The following is a 26477-nucleotide window of genomic DNA, read 5'->3' on the forward strand; positions in this document are numbered from 1 at the left end:
AAATAAATAAGAAATGGTAATAAAGAAGTAGAGGTAGTGACATTTAGTAACTAATATATTACCTTCTTGAGTAATAGAATAGTTCAATGGAAAAGTAGGGTAAACGCGGGTGAATCGGATCATTTTTAAAATAATTATAAATAAAAGTGGTAATACGCTGACAATTCTTGCGTCTCTTACTGTCCGGTGAAAGATAATTTCATTAACTTTAAGTCTGACGCAACAGTCTGTCAGAAATAGTTATTATGTTTTATTTTTCTTCAACTTAATTGGTTGTTAAAATTGATCTGAATCATCCTCCAGTGGCGGGTGAATAGGATTGGTATTGCGGGTGAATCTGACTGAAAGAAAAAGCAGTGGAAACCTATTATTCATGCTGTAAGATACAAAATTAGAAGCTCAGTAATAGGAAAATCACATTTCTTAGTTTCTCTGTTTTCAAACACATTTTCCACAGATAAACGTCTTTCTCCCCTTAGCTCCCACACACCCCTCGTGGTACCATTCACCCTTACGTTGCACTGGATCCATTCTCCTTTCTTCACAGACTTGGGATCAGAATATTTCAACATACAAAATTGGCAAAAGTCATCACTCCCTTCATTGTCTATTTCTACAACCACATCCTCATCATCATCATCATCATCATCGTCATCGTCATCGTCATCGTCATCGTCATCGTCATCGTCATCGTCATCGTCATCGTCATCGTCATCGTCATCGTCGTCGTCGTCAACCTCAATCATGTCCTCACTTTCTCTTTGCACATTTTTTCTGTTCATTCTGCATCCTTTCTTACTATTTATCTTCTCGTTGTTTTTTTTTTTTTTTTTTTTTAATTTTTGCTTTTTCTTCATTTGTGCTATGTTCTCTGGTGAAGTGAGAAGACAAGCAATTTGTCTGGGTCTTCCTCGTGCTGAAGTCTACCTATCCGGAATTTAAAAAGAAAAACAATATTTCCATTTCTATATAAAATAAGCAATTCAAACTACCCGCCATTCACTGATCCGTTTCGCCCGCACATGCACAGAAATACATATTTGCAAATTGGCAGCACTGGCAGCAAATAAATGAGAACATCAGGTGAGGTTATAGAATCAAGACAGACTGCTCTTTCCTACTACATAACTTGTTGCGTAAGTTTTAATAATGTGTGTTCAAAAAATTGTTTAATCCAGAGCTAAAAATAACACAATGGCAAATTCAGAGCATCTACGTACCTCAAACTTATAAAAAGTAGTCTATTTATCACCTGCAGGTCGTACACACGCCAACTTCTTATGGTCATCGAACTCAAATACTAGCATTCTTTGACTTCAGAGGATGGTATCAGCAAGAACTCACTAGCGCACTCTAGGACCAGCAATTTATATTAACTGATCCGATTCGTCCTCCAATCCGATTCACCCGCGTTTACCCTATACGTGTGTACCCGGGTACTAGGAAAATACTAATGAACTGTGAGATAAAGTTCAAACTGTGAGGTAAAATCTTTATCTCACTAGTGGAATAAAGTAATGTTGAATAAAAGCCTACTTTACAAACGCTAAAGTATTTAGTAAAGGCATGCTTTTCGTTATGGTCATGGATAAAGAAAGTTATTTCACGATGTAGTGGAAAATATAATGTTACGTCATAAACATGAGATTAAGAGCTATTATTAGAACTGTGGAATTAATTACATGACAAAATGTTCTCACCTCACAAAGGAAGATAGAGGCAGAATGGAAACAAATTGCTCCATTACAAAGAAGTTGGAAGAAATACTTACAGATGCGTGATTATGTCTTCATTCTTTAGGTCTAGGCCTATAGTGTAATGTAGGGCAAGTAGGGCTATTATGGTACAAAAAATCAATCTTTTGCTGTAATTTTTCTATCAAAGCATATACAAATTTGAAAAAATGAAATTATGTGCTACTTCAGACATATAGTAGGGTAAAGCTGCCTAATTCAGTGACATATTTAATAAAGTCTATATTTATGCCAAAATTGTACTAAAAATTTTCAAATAACACCTAAATGGCGTTATTTGGACCTTTCGCTACAGTTTTTACAACATTCAGTGTCAACAGTTTCACAAGTTTGCTATATAATATATGATTCTTCATTGTTATACAGTGGCTCCTAAATCCGTGACAGGGATCCAGATTCCGTGATAGTGGTTTCCTAATTCCCTGATACTAAAATAATCCTCATTAACTGCTCAGAAAACAAACGTGTATTTGGAAAAACACATTGAAGTCATGGTAAATTGTTTTAATATGAATTAAGCAAGAAATTACAACACAGTAGAGGGGCCTAAGTGACAAATTTCATAGAAAATACTTGCGTAACTACAGGAATACATATTAATATAATATGAACAAAGTAAACTGAAAGTAAAATTCAATAGAAAATTAAATTTGAATAAATTGAACGATAACACAATTATTTCTCATTATTTATATTCCTAACAGCAGTAATTAAGTTAAACATATACCCTATTATTTCATTATAATTATAATTGATGTTTTCTATGTCTTATTTCTATTATTATTTCCACGAACTATTTTCTTTCATAGACATTAATTTTCACAATTTAGCGTTGGTATCACTGGTCGAATGAGCCAGGAAGGAGAAATGGGAAAGCTCCTGTAGCATTGTTATTGTCTCATAATGTTTAAATAATCACACACATTGATTCAGCTGACTATAATCTGCAGTAATATATCATTTTTATAGTGCTATATTAATTGTTAGCTCAAATATAAAATGTTTCTTCAGGAGCGGTTACAAGGGAAAGAAAAACTTACTGGTCAACCACCTTTCACTGAACAAAAGCTTCTGCAGTCGACTCATTCTATTCAGAAGGCGGGTAGTCAATAGAATTGAAAAGAAGACATCTCCTGGCATCTGTTAGGTATTTAAAAAAAAGACTTAAAAGTCAGAGACCAGAACTCCATGGCATTCAATCGAAATTTTATCGCGGGATTAGAGATATTACCCTATATGAAGGATTTGGAGTTCAATTTATAATTTTTTTTGTAATAATGGATAAAATTAAAACAAAATCAGTGTATCATAATAACCTCCTGTGTTGGCAATTGTGATAAACTTACAGGACTATTCTGATACGGTGCTATAAATCTGGCCATGTACAGAGCAATGAAGTAAAGCTATTGGGATACACACAGATGCTTAATGTATCACCTGTAAAGGTTTGGTTGAAAATACATTAAAATTGAGTAAGATTTAGCAACTTTTCCAATGACCTCTTTTTGCCATAAAAATGTACACAATTTAATGAACATTTAACACTTTATTTTGAATGCTAGAAAATTGCTCTCTCCCCCAGAGAGTTGTTTGTGTGTAAGGAACTAGATTGAAAAAATCATGACAGTTTACATTGTTTATCTAAACTTACAATATATTTTTAAATAATGATAAAAGTATTTTCGAAAGTTGTGTTAAATTTAAGCAGTAAGAAGGATGATTAAGCTAAAATTGATAGGTAAGTAAGTAAAAAGTAGTATATGTGTCTAAGATTTTTTAGCTTACACTGATCTCTCTTCATTCAAAAGTATTTTAATATTTTAACATGAGTTGTCTTTTGAATTATCAAACACACGAGTAAAATGATTACGAGAAGAAAGGAGGGTGTTCATTTTTTTTCTTTTTTCATAATATTTTTTAAATGTGAATGTTTTTATTTATTTATTGCTGTACAATGTGATAAGACAGTACATTTTTGTGTATCTGTATGAATGTCATTTTATTTATTATATTACCCTTACTATTCAGTTTTACTAAAAAATATGGTCCCTAATTTAGACAAAAATATGTTCAAACTTCCAGTTTCTTCATGTTGTATGGATGGACCACAGGTGCTGCCTTCATGCCAGCTGAAAAATATAACAGTTTCAAATTAATAAGATTAATATCGTGTAACGGAACGAGTTCTTTAGTTCTGTGGCCGGGAGGAAAAAGGTCTTAAGTCAATTTTTTTGTGAAAATGAGGTTTTTGTATATTCTGAAAGCGGAAACAATTGTCTACAATCTGGTAAAACGGCTAAAGTCAAATAAGACTTCTGACTGGATTTATAGAGCGTTACCAAATGTCCTAAGTACTTTTTGAATCTAGCACACACAGAATAAAGGACTTAAGAATATTTAATACTTTATTCCTTACAAACGTCACATGTTTACTTTCCATGCTTCCCTATTAAAAAGGTCTAACTTGTATTTTAGCCATTTTATCACATACTGATGTCCTTTCCTTTTAAAACTTTAAGCACCAGGGTAAACAGTCCTATAATTGTTTAAGACTCATTTTGCATTCCTAATAATTTACATTTCTCATTTATTTTGACATGAGAAAGGTCTTATGTTTAATAGTCCCTTCTACTCAGTTTGGCTTCTAGTCTAAAAGGGCTTAAGTGCGGCTATTTTTGGAAAAGATCAAGAAAATTGTTAAATGAGCAACACTACCTATTTTAGAAGAAATATAAACAAATAATTTCCAGGAAAAACCTGTTAATTAAAAAAAAACTCTATAATTGACACCAATTTCAATCTTTCTACTGCTCTCCTGAAAAGTATAACATTTTTACTTAAGACCTTTTTCCTCCCGGCCACAGAGTTACTTACGTTATAGTCTCAAAGTTAATGAAGCTGACGACCTATATCAAAAGATAAATTGAATCCTATGTGTTGAACATCCAAACGTATGTTGAAACAAGGAAAAAATAAATTCAGGTCTTAAATTTTGTAAAGTTTTGGTCATTTTTCTACAGACTCAGAAACAAAATTCAGGTAGGTGGCCCAAATTTTTTGTTTCTGGGTCTGTAGTCCAGTAAGGGTTATAAATATGGACTTCACCAAAAACCAGACAATACGAATAAAAGTAGGTGAAAGACAGTATTCTTTGAGCACACACCTAAATGGAATAGAGCCACGGGACGGACGTTCCAAACACACTGGAGCAGTCAGTTTCAAAGATTAAATATAAATAAATGTAGATAATCCAAATACTTCCTATGACTGTATTAAATCTTATATAAGCTTAAATTGAAGAAATTCGAAATACAGTATTATTAGGCTTGTAATGTTGGCGACCGATTACAAATGTTGACTGTAGCGTGGTATATAACCTGGGGACGTGAGCTAGTACGAGGACATTGATCGATTACAAGAATGACATAAATAAATCTGGACAGCTCTAAAAGTAAATATAAGCTACATAGCATTACAAAGATATATTGTTACTACCTTTCGTTATGTGCAGAATTATCATAGAGTTATTCATGAGTCTGAGTTTCCTCGTCTCTTTTCTTGTACTACAATGTCTCTGTATATAATATCGCTTGTCACCTCGTATGTTTGTATTACGTAATTTACAGAGGTGTGAAAATTATCAGAATAATCTTAATTTTAAAGGTTTTTTAATAGGTCCTTCACAAATATTAATTGAATTGATGAATATTGGTATATATTACTATACTGATGTAGGATATATTTACTACTAACAATGCCGGAAAGCATTGTTGTACATTGGTATTTTTCTTATTTTACAATTGTTATGGGAATTCAGAAATTATTATATTATGTTGGCGGAATTGGAAACAAAAAAAATTATATGCACAAAACAGATGTATACGTTCATTTGAACCTTCACAACAATGTAAACGCAAAGAACAATTTGTTTAAAGCATTTCTTAATTAATTTTTTTATGTTTCCAGTTCCGCCAACATAATATAATAATTTCTGAATTCCCATAACAATTGTAAAATAAGAAAAATACCAATGTACAACAATGCTTTCCGGCATTGTTAGTAGTAAATATATCCTACATCAGTATAGTAATATTATATACCAATATTCATCAATTCAATGAATATTTGTGAAGGAACTATTAAAAAACCTTTAAAATTAAGATTATTCTAATAATTTTCACACCTCTGTACATGTAATGTTCCCGTCATTCACTTCAAAACATTGACCAAATTCCGCTGCAAAAATATGCGCCTGAGAACCTTTAACCTTCAGCATTATTCGATGAAAGGGTATACCGGTATATTCAGCAGGTACACTGTTTACGTATGCTAGAGTACTAACTGGTGAGCAGATAGTAAACTTGAAACTACGTAACGCATCCTATCGGTCACCAATGTTACAAGCCTAGTTATTACAATGTTTCCTTCTTGTAAAGTGATCTGGAAAATATTGACCATCAATCTATGGGAAAGAGAGATATAGAAAACAAAGAAAAGTTATAGCCTAAAATCAGAACGGAGTTTTGAATGGACTTCGAAGTCAATGAATGGTTAAGTGAATGAGTCATTGAAATATCCAAATGAATTATGTTGAACATTTCAGGCTGTTAACCAGGACACATATTTATAATTGGAAAATTAAAAACGAAGTTAAATAAAGAATTAAACCATTTGAACATTGCATAATACTTGTTGCTTTGTAATTCTTCACTTATTCCTCGAAGATCAACATTTCTGGACAAGTTTCTTCTTAGCTTTCATTACGAATTCACTTTCGAAATGTGTGTAAGAATTTTACTCTCACTCTGTATATTTGTATTATTGTATTTGTATTCCTGGTGTTGTGGAAGAGAAGGCCTGATGGCCTTAACTACACCAGAATTAATAAATAAATATATTAATTAATTAATTAATTAATTAATAACTAAATTAATAAATGAATAAATAAATAGATAAATAACTAAATGAATAAATAAATAGATGAATAAATAAATAAGTAAATAAATGAATAAATAAATAAATAAATAAATAACTAAATTAATAAATTAATAAATGAATAAATAAATAAATAAATAAATAAATAACTAAATGAATGAATAAATAAATAAATAAATAACTAAATGAATAACTAAATGAATAAATGAATAAATAAATAGATAAATAACTAAATGAATAACTAACTGAATAAATGAATAAATAAATAGATGAATAAATAAATAAATAAATAAATAAATAAATAACTAAATTAATAAATGAATAAATAAATAAATAAATAAATAAATGAATGAATAAATAAATAAATAACTAAATGAATAAATGAATAAATGAATAAATAAATAAATGAATAAATGAATAAATAAATAACTAAATGAATGAATAAATAAATAAATAACTAAATGAATAAATGGATAAATAAATAGATAAATAACTAAATGAATAACTAACTGAATAAATGAATAAATAACTAGATGAATAAATAAATAAATAAATAAATAACTAAATTAATAAATGAATAAATAAATAAATAAATGAATAAATAAATAAATAAATAAATTAATTAATTAATTAATTAATGAATAAATGAATAAATAAATGAATAAATGAATAAATAAATAACTAAATGAATGAATAAATAAATAAATAAATAAATAAATAACTAAATGAATAAATGAATAAATAAATAGATAAATAACTAAATGAATAACTAACTGAATAAATGAATAAATAAATAGATGAATAAATAAATAAATTAATTAATAAATGGATAAATAAATAAATAAATGAATAAATAAATAAATAAATAACTAAATTAATAAATGAATAAATGAATAAATAAATAAATGAATAAATGAATAAATAAATAACTAAATGAATGAATAAATAAATAAATAAATAACTAAATGAATAACTAAATGAATAAATGAATAAATAAATAGATAAATAACTAAATGAATAACTAACTGAATAAATGAATAAATAAATAGATGAATAAATAAATAAATAAATAAATAAATAAATAAATACATTTCTTCGGAAGATCTGACAAATTTGTCATTCTATTTCACACTTAGATACCATATTCTTTGTTACTTACAGTTGAATGCAGAGCTTGATCCAGATCCTCTCTCAGATCGTCGACGTCCTCCAGTCCAACAGAAAGCCTCACCAAGTTGTCTGTAATCCCTAACCTAAGTCTGTCCTCTTGTGGAAATGACGCGTGGCTAAGCACAGCTCTGCAAGACAACATTCAGTACAGTTATTGTCATAATATTATGTACTCAGTGCCATTTCTCTATTTAAATCTATAATTGCCAGTACATTTCTTACATTTCAAAAGAATGGTTATGATGAAACAGTAACTCTACATAGGTTTGTACCAAAGTTTATCCTATTGCAATTATGTTTTCGTACTTCGTCCGGCGATATAAACAAACTCAGTTTCAGTGCAGATAGCTTGGGTTGCCAACGTTCAGATTGTATACTGGCACCAGCCTGAGTGAGAATGGAAAGTGCTCTGTTGCCCCACTCTTCGTCCTACGTCATCACAGTCACCATAGTGTACTGGACAAGATACGAAATTATGATGACTATTTCGTTTATATGACGTCATTCCATTTTCTACCAATGAAGTGTAATTAAATTTTGAATTCCAACCAATCACAGTCAGACTTTGCGATAATTTCTGCAGCTAGATTTATCGCTATCAATTTATCGCATGGTCCTTCTTTTGTTTAGTCGTTGTCGCCAACTGTTTCCCAGTAAATTGATGATCATGAATACATTAAGATGCAACTACACGGTTAAACTTTTCTTTCAACTTTAAAGCAATGAATGCAAGATTCATATTTAATATTAATTAATATATTTACGCAGTGAAGACGACTTTCAAAACGGCGCACCATGTAGACACAAAATCTTCATGCATCTTAATTGAACGTACCTTTTAAACTTGATTATTCCAATATTCTTCCCAGATTGCACGCATACGCGATTGGAATATTGAACTGTGTAGATGCAGCTTTAGTTCCGTTACACACTACAGCGAGAATGCGTTTGTCGAGCTATAAAAAATGCTTTCGTGTAGCACTCATTGTAAGTAACGGTCGAAACAAGGCACAGCTGACATTGGTCCTGCTTCCACAGGTAGGCCTAACGTAACCTATAAAATTGTAGCCTATGACATTTGTATTGAAATTAAACAATTAATAGACGTTCAAATTTACGTAACATCATCGCATATCAAACTCAAAGACCTTGCATAGTAATAATGTCTTTGATCAAACTGCCTTTCGTATGGCGTAATAAAATTCGTGTTTTAATTAGGCCTATCTATACAGAGGTGGCTTCACTGTGTAGCAATATGTCTCGCTGTGAACACATAAGCATTGGTATATAGCTGTCCCCACTGTTACTGTTAAATTAAATTATTATTTCAGCAGATAATGAAAATGTATTTGTTATAATAATAAGAGAAAAGTGCAGTACATGTAATTAACATTGTTAAACCTGTATTACACCTGTGGAGTAACGATTAGCACGTCTGGCTGCGAAACCAGGTGGCCCGGGTTCGATTCCCGGTCGGGGCAAGTTACCTGGTTGAGGTTTTTTCCGGGGTTTTCCCTCAACCCAATATGAGCAAATTCTGGGTAACTTTCGGTGCTGGACCCCGGACTCATTTCACCGGCATTATCACCTTCATCTCATTCAGACGCTAAATAACCTAAGCTGTTGATAAAGCGTCGTAAAATAACCTACTGAAATAAAAAAAAACCTGTATTTCGCTTTTCGCAATTGGCATTACTTAATAATAATATCGAATTTCTTTATTGCAATAATCGATATTCATCTACGAGTATTTCAACTTCACAATGTCTGAATAGGTTAAGTATTCGTTAATATACAATTATTAACATTTTGTGATCGAATTTTAGGGATATATTATTTAAATTTTTATTTTATTCACGAAATAATCCTAATAAATGTCATTCGAGGTCTGAGATTTCCCAGATAAATCCACTCGCTTCGCTCGTGGATTTATCGGGAGATCTCAGACCTCTCGTGACATTACTACAGATAATTATCAGTGTTGCCAACACAAGTTCAGGGAAACCCACCAGGCAAGAATGAAATTCCTCTGAATATTTATATCAATTAAAAGAAATGTTTCTTTGTACTGTGACAAGTTAAATAATCGTTAATCTATTCATGTCGACCAACTTTTCTCCGATAAATCTAAAATCCGATAGAACTAGCGGAAAAACCATTAATTTGGCAGCACTATGATTAGCGAGTTTGTCGTACTAATATAGGCTACAGCCTCAATGGTCCATTCTACGTTGAAAATTCAAGCACATTAGATTGAAAACTATTTATTTGCAACAACATTCCCCTCTTACCATTTTTTTTTCTATTTGCACTAATAACAGAGTTTGTCTATGTCGCCAACTTATGTATAAGTGGAATTCAAATATTGTTGGGATGGAATGACGGAGTTGAATGTGATCAGAATATTCTATGTCGCCAACTTTTGTATAAGTGGAATTCAAATATTGTTGGAATGGAATTACGGAGTTGAATGTGATCAGAATATCCATCGTAGTAGTAGTAAGGTGTTCTGGGGGGAGGGGGTGAGAATCGTGTACCCAATCTCTGAACTTAAATACCGCTTGGACTGACTACACGGGTTGTGAGGTCAGGGCTACGAGGTGCCAGTCGAGAGGAGCTGGTAAGATAGATGGCCCAGCGTTTGGAAATCTGTGACAATGTGCTGTGAGGTTTCATCAAGAGCATTGTTGCACATAGACGGTGCAACGTGATTGGCGGCGACGATAATATTGGCGGTAGAGTTTGCGAGTACAAGCGTAACTTGTTTCACTCCGGTTTTGCGCGGAAAATATTCATTCCCCTTTCCCCCCCCCCTTGTGTTCTGGTAGTGCCATGCCACGATGGCACTGCCTCTGAAGACGCCCCTGATCAATAGTTGCGTCATTGCCGCACAAAACTGTTGGGAGCATAGGTATGTGTTCACTAAACTTGTAGTTCAGTTTCACCAAACACTGGGCTCTACTTACAGTAGCGTGCAAATTAATCCGAACACGACATATTTTTACATTTTCTGTCATTGTTGGCCTCACAGCTGCTCATACCGCTTTAATTGACATCTGTAGTACGTGTAATTCCATTATTGAAGGTCTGTCATTATTTTTTTTTATAATATGTGACATTTTGCCTGTCGTTTTGTACTTATAAGCATTTCAGTTGTGTTGAAGACTTAATACTGCAATCCTGTGTACATTCTGTCGTCTTCACAAATGGATACAACTCCACGAAAACGGTCTAAAATTATAACAATAGCAGAGCATTCTTCTATGACACAGAGGCAAATTGCTGCAGAATGTCACATCGGTTTGGCTACTGTTAATTCGATCATAAAACGATACAGGGAGACTGGATCCATCACACCCCAGAAAAAAGGAAACTGTGGCCGGAAAAGGAAGACTTCACCTGCAGATGATCGTTTAATTGTCAGGAAAAGTAAATTAAATCCTAGACTAACTGCTGTCGACTTAACCCGCGAGTTAAGGGCTACCACTGGGGCGAATATTCACGTCACAACAGTGCGGCGTAGGCTTTTGGAAGCTGGACGAAGGGCTCGTAAGCCTATTAAGAAGCAACTGCTAACCCCTGTTATGTGCAAAAAACGCTTAATGTGGGCAAAATTACATCAACACTGGACAGTGAATGACTGGAAGAATGTACTTTTTTCCGATGAGTCTCATTTTGAGGTCCACGGCCACCGTGTTTCTTACGTACGGAAAGGATCCGAAAAAGTAACAGCAGCTCATCTCCAACAAGCACCCAAATACCCCCCTAAAGTAATGTTTTGGGGTTGTTTTATACATGAAGGGCCTGGAGCATTAATACCTATCAAGGGAATGATGAATTCTGACAAATATATTCACTTATTGGAAACCAGAATCGTACCCCAGCTGCAAAAATCATTTCCGGATGGCAGAGGTGTGTTCCAACAAGACCTGGCACCATGCCATACGTCTCGAAAAACTACAGAATTCTTCAACAAGAAGAATATTCAGGTACTCCCCTGGCCAGGCAACTCACCCGACATCAACCCCATTGAGAACTTGTGGTCAATTTGCAAAAGAAGAATGCAAAAAATGGATTGTTCTACAAAGGAGATGATGATTTCTGCCCTCATTGGCGTATGGTTTCGCTATTAAGAAATGAAGAATATTTGTGGGAAATTAATGGAATCCATGCCAAATCGTCTCAGAGCTGTTATTAGGAACAAGGAAGGCCACATAGATTACTGAGTTATGTCTTAGATCCTTTTTTTTTATCCCGTTTTAGTGTTTTTGCATAAGTAATTACGTTGTTCGGATTAATTTGCACGCTACTGTATTATTATCCGTCGACATAATCATCATCATCATCATCATCATCATCATCATCATCATCATCATCCCTGAACATCAGACACTTACGGAACCATGACGAGGCTCTCAACGCCTCCCAGACTGGCGGCCAAGTTGATGACTTTGAACTTCTTCAGCAGGTCGCTGGTCTCCTTCAGCCCCCCCTTCACGTAAAACGCCACCATGCCGCTGTGCCCCGTGGTCTGTCGTTTAGTAAGCTCGTATTGCGGGTGGCTGGGCAGCAAGGGGTGCAACACTTTCTCCACCAAGGGATGGGACTCCAGGAACTGCGCGATCTTCAAGGCGATCTTCATGTGCTGGCGCATGCGTATGGGCAGCGTCTTGAGGCCGCGATAAACCAGGTAACAGTCGAACGGCGAGGGACTGAGTCCCGCGTCTGAAAATAAGATGAATTATTCAAATGACAGGGAAGCAAATGAAGACGATAAACAGAGTTTTATATCGGTCGGATTAGCAGGCCCATGACATTTAGGGATTTCATGTAGTAGGAGGAAAGTCACAAGCAACCCCTATTGGCCGGACTATTTCATCTATATAAGAAACATGCAATAGAGTTTTGTAATAAACAAACGAGACGGAATATCCAGATTTTTTAGTCCTACGTTTCTCACAACGAAATAAAATATATAGGCCACATTTTTATGACTATTAAAGTACGAACTCAAGCACAGACGGTGTACACGTCTAAATCAACCCTCGCGACCTAGCTGCTATAGAATTTCATGCTACTTATCTGGGGTATTTCTTTCTTTCTTTCTCTCAGTTTAACCTCTCCCTTGTAGGTACATTTACATGACCCACGCCACCCGGGCCTTACAGGGCCGCGACCTGTCGGGAGAGGAATTACTCAATGGATCACATACATACTTTTTTGACCACACAAGGACATGGAGGGCCTCCCCGGACGAGGGATCAGCTCAATGCCAGGGCCGCCTCCGATACAACACAAACATTTAAGACATTACACAGCATTCACTCACACATATGAAAGGATTAAGGGAAGGATCGCCGTCCATGGCCGGACTTTCGAGAGGTACAATCCCGGCATTTGCCTGGAAATAACTGAGGAAACCATGGAAAACCTCACTTAGGATTGCCGGCCCCTGGGATCGAACCCCGGACTATCTGGGGTATTATTTGTTAAAAATAGTTATGAAATTTTACAGAGTTGTGCATTTTTATAATCTATATACAGTACATAAGGAAATTCAAAATTTGTTTGCACCTAAAATTACTTATTACATTTAAAAAATGAATTAATTGATGGTTTTAATTATTGTAATGGCAGACTATTTATTTTGTGTCTTTGTTTCAATTTTTTTCAATTATCAGAAAACACTTTCTCTTACCTTGAAATAAAACAAAAAAAGAAAATTGTTTTTGCATCAAGTGTCAATTATAATTTTTAGGCAATTAATTAATTAATTTATTTATTTGTTCATTTATTTATTTATTTTATTATTTATTTATTTACGTATTTATTTATTCATTCACTCATTCATTTATATATATATATATATTATTTATTTATTTTTTATTTATTTATTTTATTATTTATTTACGTGTTTATTTATTTATTCATTCATTCATTCACTCACTCATTTATATATATATATATATTTTTTTTTTTTTCATTTATTTATTTTTATTTATTTCTTTATTTTTATTTATTTTCATTTATTTATTTATTTATATTTATTTATTCATTTATTTATTTATTTATTTGCTTGTTTATTTATTTATTTATTTATTTATTTATTTATTTATTTATTTATTTATTTATTCCTTCCTTCATTTACTCACTCACTCACTGACTCACTCATTTGTTTATTTATTTATGTATTTTTTTATTTGCTTGTTTATTTATTTATTTATTTATTTATTTATTTATTCCTTCATTCACTCACTGACTCACTCATTTGTTTATTTATTTATTTATTTATTCCTTCATTCACTGACTCACTCATTTGTTTATTTATTTATGTATTTTTTTATTTGCTTGTTTATTTATTTATTTATTTATTTATTTATTCCTTCATTCACTCACTGACTCACTCATTTGTTTATTTATTTATTTATTTATTCATTCATTCATTCACTCACTCATTTATATATATATATATTTTTTTTTTCATTTATTTATTTTTATTTATTTCTTTATTTTTATTTATTTTCATTTATTTATTTATTTATATTTATTTATTCATGTATTTATTTATTTATTTGCTTGTTTATTTATTTATTTATTTATTTATTTATTTATTTATTTATTCCTTCCTTCATTCACTCACTCACTCACTGACTCACTCATTTGTTTATTTATTTATGTATTTTTTTATTTGCTTGTTTATTTATTTATTTATTTATTTATTTATTCCTTCATTCACTCACTGACTCACTCATTTGTTTATTTATTTATTTATTTATTTATTCCTTCATTCACTGACTCACTCATTTGTTTATTTATTTATGTATTTTTTTATTTGCTTGTTTATTTATTTATTTATTTATTTATTCCATCATTCACTCACTGACTCACTCATTTGTTTATTTATTTATTCCTTCATTCACTCACTCACTCATTTGTTTATTTATTTATTTATTTTTTTATTCATTTATTTATTTTTTATTTATTCATTCATTCATTTATTTATGCATTTATTTATTTATTTATTTATTTATTTATTTATTTATTTATTTATTTATTTATTTATTTATTCATTCAGTTCACAATACCGCTAGCGGCAGACAAGTCCCACCAGGTCCTGCCACAAGGTAGGTTTTGCTATCTCAGCGTCTCGCATGTAACATCCACAGTATTTGATGCTACTCACTGTTCTGTATATATCTTAAGCGTGGAAGCAAGGAATCCTCGTTGAAGCACAGAGCGCCCATGCAGACGTCTGTGTGTCCATTCATGTACTTCGTCAACGAGTACATAACAACATCAACGCCCAAGCTGAGAGGTTTCTGAAACAGTGAGTCATCATTACAGACCACTGAGTTTTAGGTCCTAAAAATGTGTTTTATGTGTCTAAAATAAGTTCTTTCAGTGCCTCATTTAGGCTTTATAAAAAACATATGGTTATGAAACTTGGACTCTGACTTTCAGAGAGGAACAGAGATTAAGGGTATTTGAGAACAAGGTGCGTAGGAAAATATTTGGGGCTAAGAGGGATGAAGTTACAGGAGAATGGAGAAAGTTACACAACACAGAACTGCACGCATTGTATTCTTCACCTGACATAATTAGGAACATTAAATCCAGACGTTTGAGATGGACAGGGCATGTAGCACGTATGGGCGAATCCAGAAATGCATATAGAGTGTTAGTTGGGAGGCCGGAGGGAAAAAGACCTTGGGGAGGCCGAGACGTAGATGGGAAGATAATATTAAAATGGATTTGAGGAAGGTGGGATATGATGATAGAGACTGGATTAATCTTGCACAGGATAGGGACCGATGGCGGGCTTATGTGAGGGCGGCAATGAACCTCCGGGTTCCTTAAAAGCTATAAGTATGTATGTTCCAGTAGGTGATTCTCTAATCAATTTTTAAGTACAATGTTCACTATACCTGGAAGTATGACGTCAGAAATGTGTTGTCGACAGCGACTACGACATCCTCCTTCTTCTTGTGGGCGGCTTCAGCAACCTTTGCGATGTCGTACACGGAGAGATGTGGGTTTGCAGGCGTTTCCAGGAACACAAGTTTCGTGTTCTCTTGAATAGCTTTCTCCACGTTTTGGACATCCGTAGGGTCCACGTATGTCGTAGTGATGCCCATCCTTGCAGTTATCTGAACAAACACATGACGTACAGTCAGTGACGTATCGGAAAGCTTGGCCTCCCCTGCTGATTTTTTTCGCTTCTTTATATTAAAAACCCTTTTGATAGTGGGTCATACTTTTTGTGACGCGAGTGATATTGCGTTGCATTGTCCTTTTTTATAGCCCGGATCAGCTTTTAATACTCTAATGGTGGGTTGCAAGAAAACAAACCTATAAATAGGTTAGTCTTTCATTAGTTAGTGGACCATTATAGTTATCGGATTCGCGAGTTGCAGATGGAACATTTAACGGACCATTAGTAACTGGAAGTTTAATATCGAATCTTTGGACTTCGTAGTGTGGCAACGTGACAACTCATGAATAAAAAGTGAACATCGATTTAAATGTAGCAGTTGTTTTGTCGTGTTTATTTGTTATAAATATCATTATGGAGCACAAAAGAAGCAGAAGCAAGAATTTCAGCGAGAGGCACAAGCATCTGTTGCTCAAAATAGTGAAAATATATATTAATACAGTGGAAAACAAAAAAAACAGACGGTACCACCAATAAGGAAAAGGCAGAATGTTGGGAGATAATCTGTCTGTCTTTCAACGCACAACAAAAACATAAAATCATTATATTCCACTAACATAATATGTTGTAATAAAATAAATATTATGGAAAGTTTAGTTTTTGTCTTCAAAGAAGTAGGTAGGTGAAACACTAATCATACATTAATATAAATAAATTATACATCAGTGTAAATAAATTGCATACCGGTGTAGGTTAATGCTTGAATACGTATTTTACTCCAGGGATGTTTTCGCGTTCAGCCATGTCCCCACGAGGAAGAAACGAAAGTCGTCAGAAATGGTTTTCACGCTTATGACTTATCTACATTAATTCCTGTTTTCTTACTAATCTCCACTCCAATAAATTAATTTAGAAAGAGTGCAGGTATAATAAGACATTTAGTTATTTCCTCACAGCACATAGTGGTGCCGACACTGATAATTCGTTACTTTTAAGTGAATAAATAAAAGTTGATTAGATTTATTCACTCATCGGTGTGTTGTAAGCAAATACCTCACTATAATAATACCGGACAGCCAGCAGTTCTACGCACGAACGACGCTGGTGCTGCTACCTAGGCGGCCGGTGTGACTCGCGAAAAAAACTGTAATCGACTGCAATGTATATTGTTGCTGGGCTAGTTAATAGTTTTATTAATTAGTGTTGTGTTAAAATGTCAGGGTGCATATGAGCTGTTTATAATTGTGACAATTGCAGCATTACAAATTGCTCCAAATCGCACTTTCAATTTCCGAGAGATCATAAAAAGTGAGTCAACAAAATTCTTTATTAGGCCTAATGCCTTTGTCTCTGTATTGATAGAACAATAAAAAATAGTTTTTTATTTAGGCCTAATAAATGAATAGAAGTTAAAATGTATTGAAAATTTTAAGATTTTAACAAATTAAGTTTTATTGTTGTCCACATGCCTTTACTAATTATTACAAGCATCAGATTACTACCAATTTTATCTTTGTATTTATCACCAATGCGTATATAAAGTAATATTTCTCATAATATGCAGTTTTGATATAAAATAATGTTACATTAAATAATATAACATTTCTTAATTGTCTCATATTATATTATTCCACGTTAGTACCTCACTTTTTAAACAATAATCCGATTCCCGCTATGTTAATATTTGTATTTGTGGACGCAATTCCACGCCTCTCCGCTAGATGTCAGGTCCCTGAAATTTCGCACTCACATCAATGCTGCTAGTATACAGCTATCCGGTATTACTGTATTATAGTAAGGTATTTGTTTTAAGTTTAACTTACAAGGCCTACCAACAACATCGGTAAGATTGTTAAAAAACACGATCAGCCAAAATAGTAATATGCGTTACAAGAGCGGTATGTTGAAGTTTTCATGTTCGAGGAAAAGTTTGAAAAAGCGAAACGTAGTTGAGCTTTTTTTAATTTCCGAGAATTGAAAGAAAACATACCACTCGTGTATCGTACATTATTTTGTGCGAAGATCGTTTATTACATACCTGAAAGAGGAATTTCTAATTAGTTGCAATGAAATCTCCATCTTGGTTTCTGTTCAATGACGGCAAATTTGCAAAACAAAAATATCTATCTTCAACATTGTTGCTTTAAAATGTTTTCTGTGTTTACTATACTCCAGCAGGCCGTGATATACGTGTCTTTTTTTTTTCCCCAGTCTAAGATGAGTCTGGAATCTTGTTGATTTTTTCACGGCTTCCTTAATGTTACTTGCATCACGAATGCAGTAACTTTAGTGGAGTTGTAGAGTTTATTTAATTTTTGCAAATATTTAAAAACAATAATTAACAGTGCAATTTAGGTGAAATTGCAGTGGTAAGTTTCCAATTTATAATTATTACTATATTGAACGTCTCTAAAAATAATATGTTAAAAGCCTAAAGCAGTAAAATCAATATGTTACTTAAGCATTAAGGAGGGGGAAATTGTTATGTGTGTTAGGTTGGGAATACTGAATGTGGAATTTTAGACCTTCCGCGGATTGGTTTTGTGCGGAAACCAAGCAAATACGCACGATCTCGCACAAACTTCTTTTTCATTACAAGGCATTTCCATTGGTACCTTCTCGAAGTAGCGATATGATCCTCCGAATATGACCTCAGCTGACACGATGTGGTCTCCGGTGTTGAGCAGAGTCACGATGCCGTTCAAAGCACTGGTGCCGGACGAGAAACAAAGGCAGTACTTGGAGTCTTCCAACTCGGCGATGCCCTTTTCCAAGGTCTCTCTCATTGGATTATTTTTACGGATATACAGATAGCCCTGAAACAGAGTGAAATGGTCAATCTAAACATTTCGTGGTCAGTGACTAAGGATTTTCAATATATTTGAAGACTTATACTTTCATACCGAGACATTCTTTCAAAAGAATGAGCAAGGTTAATTTCAGTTTTGTCCTTTAAATGTGCAGAAATTTGATACGAGCAAATGTAACATTTTAAAATTCCTTTTCAGTACGAAAAGTTACATTTGTTCGGATAAAATTTCTTTCAATCACTCATTACTAGGGCTAGGATTTTGATGAAATTGCATCTTTTTTTCTAGTAAGCCAGAAACATAGCCGCTTTAGTATTTATGTGTTATGTGATAAACTGAGTGTTTTAAGACATATTTGCTAGGGAATTTTTTTGCATTTTTTGCCTGTTTCAACTCATAAGAGCATCTTTTGTTTTATTCGGTCATTTTTTTTAGGCATTTTCATTTAATTTTGGCCATAAATCCCCGTTATTAATGTAAAATAATGTCTATTTCCTTTGATATTTTCTTTACATATTTTGTCCATTAATACTTATTATTTTGTATAATATTTTAATCGTTTTTCTACACAAATATTGCCATTTTAACATAGTACACTCCATGTAATAGATCAGTCCAACCACCCCTTCAATATAGACTCCTCTATACCTGCTAATTCCGGATAAGAGTGGCCTTGTGGTGGACTACGTGGATACTAAAAGTAAAGTAAATCCATTGTGCTACAGCCCATGAAGGGCCAAGACCGACCAGCCGAGTGCTGACCTCACGTCCACATGCCGACGCAGAGGTGGACGATCATACATGGAAACTACATCAGGTAAAATAATTAATTAAAGTGTACTACTTAGAAAAAATTATGTAAAATTTAATTTAATTACTAGTCTAAATATTAAGTAGTACAAAACCTATTTTTCTACTAAGGCAATTATGTAAGATCAATTTTTAGGGCATTTTTGAAAGATTTTTAGGTCATAAATGCATTGTTTTTAGGACAGTTTTTCATGATTTATAGGTCATCAAAATCCTAGCCCTACTCATTACCATTATACACTGCTCTCTTAAATTGACTGACGTAGAGAGAAAAACGAAAATTATTTTATGAAGATTTATTTTACGGCAAGAATGGAAAGATTCATCTTGTGTATTCCAGGCTATGGTTTCTAAAGGTGGAGATTGATGATGATCTAGTGTTATATTTATGGAATGTTCACTTTGTCCGTCGCCGGGTCGTCCTGCTCGTAGGAAGTGGTCAGCCCGATGGGTGGCATTATGCTGTAGTTGTTGGTCACTGCAGGCTTGAATCCCAGCTTGATGGCCTTGGTGTCATATTTCAGCGCTTTCTTCTGTGTGGCTTCCCCGGACATCTTAGTCGTTAAATATTTAAGAGTCTGGAAATTAAGAGAACATTTTTACAGAATTAATTTTGAGGAAAATTGTTGGTAAATGTGTGTGTGCATATATATACGTAGGTTGGACGATAACCTCTGCACCAAAATGAAACTGGTAATAGATCATGAGGAGAGATTTGAACAATCTTAACAAGTTTTTTCTCTAAAGGCTGGTTCACAATAAACCGGAAACGAGAATCGGAACGAAAACGAAAAGGGTAAAATTGTTAAATGTGTACATTTAAATGTGAGCATTCACAATTAACGAAAAGCTTGCCGGAGCCCGGGATCGGGAACGGAGAGTTGGCCAAGTTTCAACTTTGGCGTTCACGTTTCCGATCACAGCCCACTAGATTCATTCTATTGCCATCTAAAAGCTATTTTGTCGTCGTATATTTTGTAGCAAGAAGACCGTGACATAACCTATGCATTATTTTGTTCTGTGCTGTGCATCATGGAGCAAGTTTTATTTGATGAGATTCTAATATCGAGTGTTGAGGAAAATCCTCACGTTTACGATAAGCGGCGCGCCTCGTATAAAGATGAGAAAATGAAGGAGAATACGTGGCTTTCAATAGCTGCATCTTTGAACACCGATCGGAAGCGAATCATATTTTATTATTGTATTGGTTGTATTACATACTACATATTCACGCTTCAATTCAATAACTACTGTTGTGTTCATTTTTGTTCTATTACAAATGTTTCTTCTCTAATTATTTTACGTTATGGTAGACTTAAAATAGGTTGTGATAATAAAGATGCATGGGCATATTTATAGTACCGTACCTAATGAAATGTTTCAGTTGAAATTTTGAAGTTGGTTAACCTGTGTTTATGTTGGCTGCCTTGTACTCATGAGAGAACGCCATTTGTCAATTATACACAAATAACATCAGAATGCGTATTATCGACTTTACATATCGTTATTGACATACATATCGATATGCATAGTCGTCTACGTTCTCGGTTTATTGCGAATCAAAAATTGTCACATTCACGTCCTCTGCTTCTCGTTTTCATTCTGGTTCTCGTTCCCGGTTTATTGTGAACCAGCCTTAACATTCACCGTTTCAGAGGAAGTCGTATGTTTCTATGAAGCATTTGGAAACATCACGGCTACTGCAATAACTCTAGCATTCGCGACCTGCACTCCTTACCTTCCCCTCCCCCTCTGCTGTACTCAGTCGGTAACACGCGACGTGTACTGAGTTGCAAGACTTATTTCAAATATTTTCGCTATTATTGAATTTAAATTCATGGCTAAACGGTTTAATTTGCAAAAAGAGATTCAAGACAGCTTATTTTTACTATCTACCTGAATGACAATCAGTCATTTTTCTCGGGCCATTACCTCAATTGAGCGCTCCTAGCAATGGGCAAAGACTATTTTTTTTCTGCTTAACGTTGCTTCATCGAAGGAAAAGTGTAGACTAATAAAAGTTTCATTATATTTAATATGAAGAATCACCTCTTAAATTACTATCCACTCTGTGCATATATATGTATATGTATATCTTGGCTTAGTAAAATGATTAGGTAGATTAGGCATAAATTATTTTCATAATTGACAATATCGGTTTGCAGCTACATCAGTAATTTACAATCAGTAGAGTGGTATGAAAATTGAATTCTATAATGCGGGTATATTTATGCCTACTATTGGCAACACTGACTATTATCTTTGCCATCTATCCATAGAAGCAATAACTAAAGAAGTCACACTTACACCAACGAATTATCGATCACTATCGATTAGTAGAGTCAGATATTTTTTACCTTTAGTGTATAATTCGTATGAAGGGGTTCCAATAGAATTGAAACGAAGTTAATCTGATTTTAATCTGTGCTGATCAGCTGAAAATGCAAATGTTATTCAATATTTGTTCTGAATATGCAGTGAAGATAATATAGTTCTATTTTATGTATAAAATTACAGTAATGATAGAATTAAAATATAGTATTTAAAAAAATTGTAGATGATTCTATTAATGTGATCAGGTACTGTATTGGTTCCCCGAAATCACCTAAAGGTGGAAAATGCATTCGTTGTTGAGATTTCAGTATAATACAGTACATGTTTTCTTTTGTGTCATTCGAGTTTACTATAAAAATGTAATGTTAATTTAGACGTACAGCCTCAGTCATATTATATTATATTATATTTCTCCTTAATCAAATTCTTAATTCTGAAATATATTTCTAGTGGTTTGATTTTGAATTTACTATATTTGAAATATGTCAAAGTGTTTTATTACTGTATTTCCATTGCTTTTACAGTTATACTGAAGCTTTCGTAACTTAATAATACTGAACTATAGAAATAATTTTCTTCAGACTAACCTTCGATTTGTATTTCCTTGAATTATGTACTGTAGCCGGTAAGATGTCTTCGTCCCTCGAAGAACGCAATCTGAGTAGACGTATTCTGTGTCAGTACGGTGATTAAAACGTTACGTGGTGTGACATAAGAGTCTGCGCAAAATATTCAAGTTCTGATAACTTGAAGGTCACGCGGCAGCTGTACCACAAATTGAGTCTCTCAGTTTACATTCTGTTCTTACGTGACATCAGTGTTTTTATGCAGAATGATGCAAGTCATGAAGTTATATTTATCATGATTTAGTCGTCTGGTATCGATATAACAGAATATATCCATTAGCTAGGACCAGATATGAACATGATCCTCTTATCTCCAAGGTATAAAATCTGTATGATCTTGTTTCTGGTACATGCTAACAACATGATTTATTTGTAGCTTCATTAACTTTTCCCGTAATCTATACTAATAATAAATCTGTAGCCGAAATTTTTCTGGTAATTTTCGATTTTCCAGAAATAATTTGTATTAACATATATAATTAACCACCCTGAAACCGAAAATCGCTTTTTTGGAATTTTCGTTTGTATGTCTGTCTGTCTGAAATGGAAATATAAATATTGGAGATTTATCCTTCGAAGAGGTGGAAAAATTCAAATATCTTGGAGCAACAGTAACAAATATAAATGATACTCGGGAGGAAATTAAACGCAGAATAAATATGGGAAATGCGTGTTATTATTCGGTTGAGAAGTTCTTATCATCCAGTCTGCTGTCCAAATATCTGAAAGTTAGAATTTATAAAACAGTTATATTACCGGTTCTTCTATATGGCTGTGAAACTTGGACTCTCACTCTGAGAGAGGAACATAGGTTAAGGGTGTTTGAGAATAAGGTGCTTAGGAAAATATTTGGGGCTAAGCGGAATGAAGTTACAGGAGAATGGAGAAAGTTACACGACACAGAACTGCACGCATTGTATTCTTCACCTGACATAATTAGGAACTTAAAATCCAGACGTTTGAGATGGGCAGGGCATGTAGCACGTATGGGCGAATCCATAAATGCATATAGAGTGTTAGTTGGGAGACCGGAGGGAAAAAGACCTTTAGGGAGGCCGAGACGTAGATGGGAGGATAATATTGAAATGGATTTGAGGGAGGTGGGATATGATGATAGAGACTGGATTAATCTTGCTCAGGATAGGGACCGATGGCGGGCTTATGTGAGGGCGGCAATGAACCTTCGGGTTCCTTAAAAGCCATTTGTAAGTAAGTAAGTAAGTTGTAAGTATGTCTGTCTGTCTGTCTGTATGTTTGTTACATTTTCACGCGATAATGGCTGAACCGATTTCGATGGAAATTGGAATATAAATTAAGTTCGTTGTAACTTAGATTATCTGGGCCAATTGGTCGGATTCAAAAGCTGCATGACGAGAGAACTAAAAAGAAGAATTGCATCAGCATGGAGAGCTTTCTGGTCACTGCAATTCGTACTCCTTGACAAGAAACTGAACCGCAAACTAAAGCTGGAGGTGCTGCAATCCTGTATCTTCCCAACCTTACTGTACGGCTGTCAGACCTGGAAACTGACCGTGAACCAGAAGACGCAGATTCAGGTCTGCCAACGCAAAATGGAGAGGAAAATCCTAGGACTCTCCCTCAGAGACAAGATTTCCAACACCAGACTCAAGCAGATGACAAACACCAGAGACAAGGGGAGCGCCTGAAATGGAAATGGGGAGGCCACGTGTCGAGACTTCAAGGCTGCAGATGGGCGCATATTTCCACCACGTGGGACCCACGCATCGGGAGGCGAAACCGAGGAAGACCTGGGACCAGATGGGCGGACTTCTTCAAGAGCCTAGCTGGACCCCTGTGGTCCAGAACAGCCAAGAACCGAGAAGAATGGAGATCGCTACAGTTTGCCAGTATCGAGTGAGAGTGCAAGTGTACACACACAAACGACGAACAAAACTTATATAGAACTGAATCTACCGTCATGCGGATTAGCTCACCGCATGATCTCTAAAGAGCTCCCCTTTTTAGGAGGCCATAGCCCTTCACGGGAAATCCAAAGGCTATTTCATTCAACTTAGATTATAGGCTATATGGCATTCAAAATACATTATTTAAAAGGGGGGTTATAAGGGGACCTGAATTAAATAAATCGAAATATCTCGCTTATTATTGATTTTTATGAAAGATGTTACATAACAAACGTTTCTTTAAAAATAATTTCCGATAAGTTTTATTCTTTGAAAAATTTTGATAGGACTGATATTTAATGAGATAAATGAGTTTCAAAATTAAAATAACTGCCATCTAAGGCCGTGTAATGAATTAAAAAACAAATGACTTCGTCTATAAGGGGCCTTGGTCAACAACAATCGAAAGCTATGAGTCATAGCCTACAGAAAATGTTTCTGTGTTTGTATGAAGCAATATCGGAAGCTAAATTAACCGATTTGTATAATTAATTATTAATTCACCATTGGAAAGTGTAGTTTCTCTAGATGGACATAATGCTATAATGTTATTACAGCAACTTCTGAGTGAATCGAGGACAGATAAGATTAAAATAGCTTCTTATGCACAGAAAACTTGATAGGCTATTCTGTGTATTCGTTTCCTGTATTTCTTAAAATAATGTTTATCTCAGAGAATTAACGACCAACGAGAGTGTATTGATTTAGTATGCAGTAATAATATGTTAGCTTAGCATTTCATTATTTTATAATCCAAATTTTAACTATGCTCAATTGAATTGTGTTAAAATACATAAAATACATATGCATTAAATGCAATGCAAAAAATTTGGGTAATGAGCCAAGCAGATTATGTTGCCCTGTTGTAAAATAAAATTTGTTCCTCCTGAGATTCAAGAGCCCCCATAACAAATTGAAAACTTACTTATCGGGGTACATCCGTTATCAACACACTTTTTATATAATATAATATAATATAATATAATATAATATAATATAATATAATATAATATAATATAATATAATATAATATAAGTTATTTGAAGGGTTCAGAACCATAGTGGGCCAAGCGCCATTTACTGAATACGTAGAAAACAAGGGTTAAAATTAAGTTATTACCATAATTCAATGCAAACATATAGCAAGTAAAATAAAGTATACACATTAAATCTAAATGATGTCAATGTTCATTGAACTATGGTTGCATGTAATAAAAATTAGAAACATGTTAAAGGAATTGTCATTGCACCAAATGAGTGTCTGTGGACCAAAATGATTCCATTTTAATTACTTAAATACGATTTAAATTAAGTAACATATTAAACGATTTATCCTTCTATCAAACACGAATATTCCCTGGATCAAATGTCCTATTTTAATTATGTAATTACTTTATATTTATTTCTAACGGGTGCAACGGAGCGCACGGGTACGGCTAGTCTATTATTAAAAGAAACCTGATGACACGATTCACTGTATGATAAGTTTGAGAAAGAAACATTACGAAAATCCATGTTGAATCTTTCGTACACTACTTTTAACACTTGAATATAAATAATTGATTAAATGGCGATCTTACATCTAGCATAATAGCAGAGATATTTTTACACAACATAGAACAAACATACATACTCAACAATGAACACAACAAATATGCAGACAACATAATATACTGGCGCAGATACGTAGACGACATACTCATACTATACAAAGGAAACGAACGACAAATACACAAACTACACCCAAAACTCCAATACACACTGGAACTTGAAAACAACAACTCCATAAATTTCCTAGACATCACCATAACAAAAGTTGACAACAAACACACCTTCAAAATATACAGAAAACCAACCACCACCACCACACACATACACAACACATCTAACCACCCCACACAACACAAACATGCTGCATTCAGGACAATGGTACACAGATTACTCAACATACCCATGAGCCAA

The 26477-nt window shown here is 33.7% G+C and overlaps 1 protein-coding gene across 1 annotated transcript; it reads right to left on the reverse strand.

Moving 5' to 3' along the window:
- Positions 1-813: 813 nt before the first annotated feature.
- Positions 814-22706, reverse strand: LOC138700343 (putative cystathionine gamma-lyase 2). Its single transcript, XM_069826900.1, has 8 exons — positions 22553-22706; positions 20033-20209; positions 18627-18827; positions 15785-16006; positions 15043-15178; positions 12257-12584; positions 7849-7987; positions 814-3883 (listed from the first exon to the last, which is right to left on the reverse strand). The coding sequence occupies exons 2-8, from the start codon at positions 20183-20185 to the stop codon at positions 3875-3877; spliced, it is 1188 nt and encodes a 395-aa protein (XP_069683001.1). The 5' UTR covers positions 20186-20209; positions 22553-22706; the 3' UTR covers positions 814-3874.
- Positions 22707-26477: the final 3771 nt, after the last annotated feature.

The sequence above is a fragment of the Periplaneta americana genome, chromosome 5, assembly GCF_040183065.1.
Source record: "Periplaneta americana isolate PAMFEO1 chromosome 5, P.americana_PAMFEO1_priV1, whole genome shotgun sequence".
NCBI lineage: Eukaryota > Metazoa > Arthropoda > Insecta > Blattodea > Blattidae > Periplaneta > Periplaneta americana.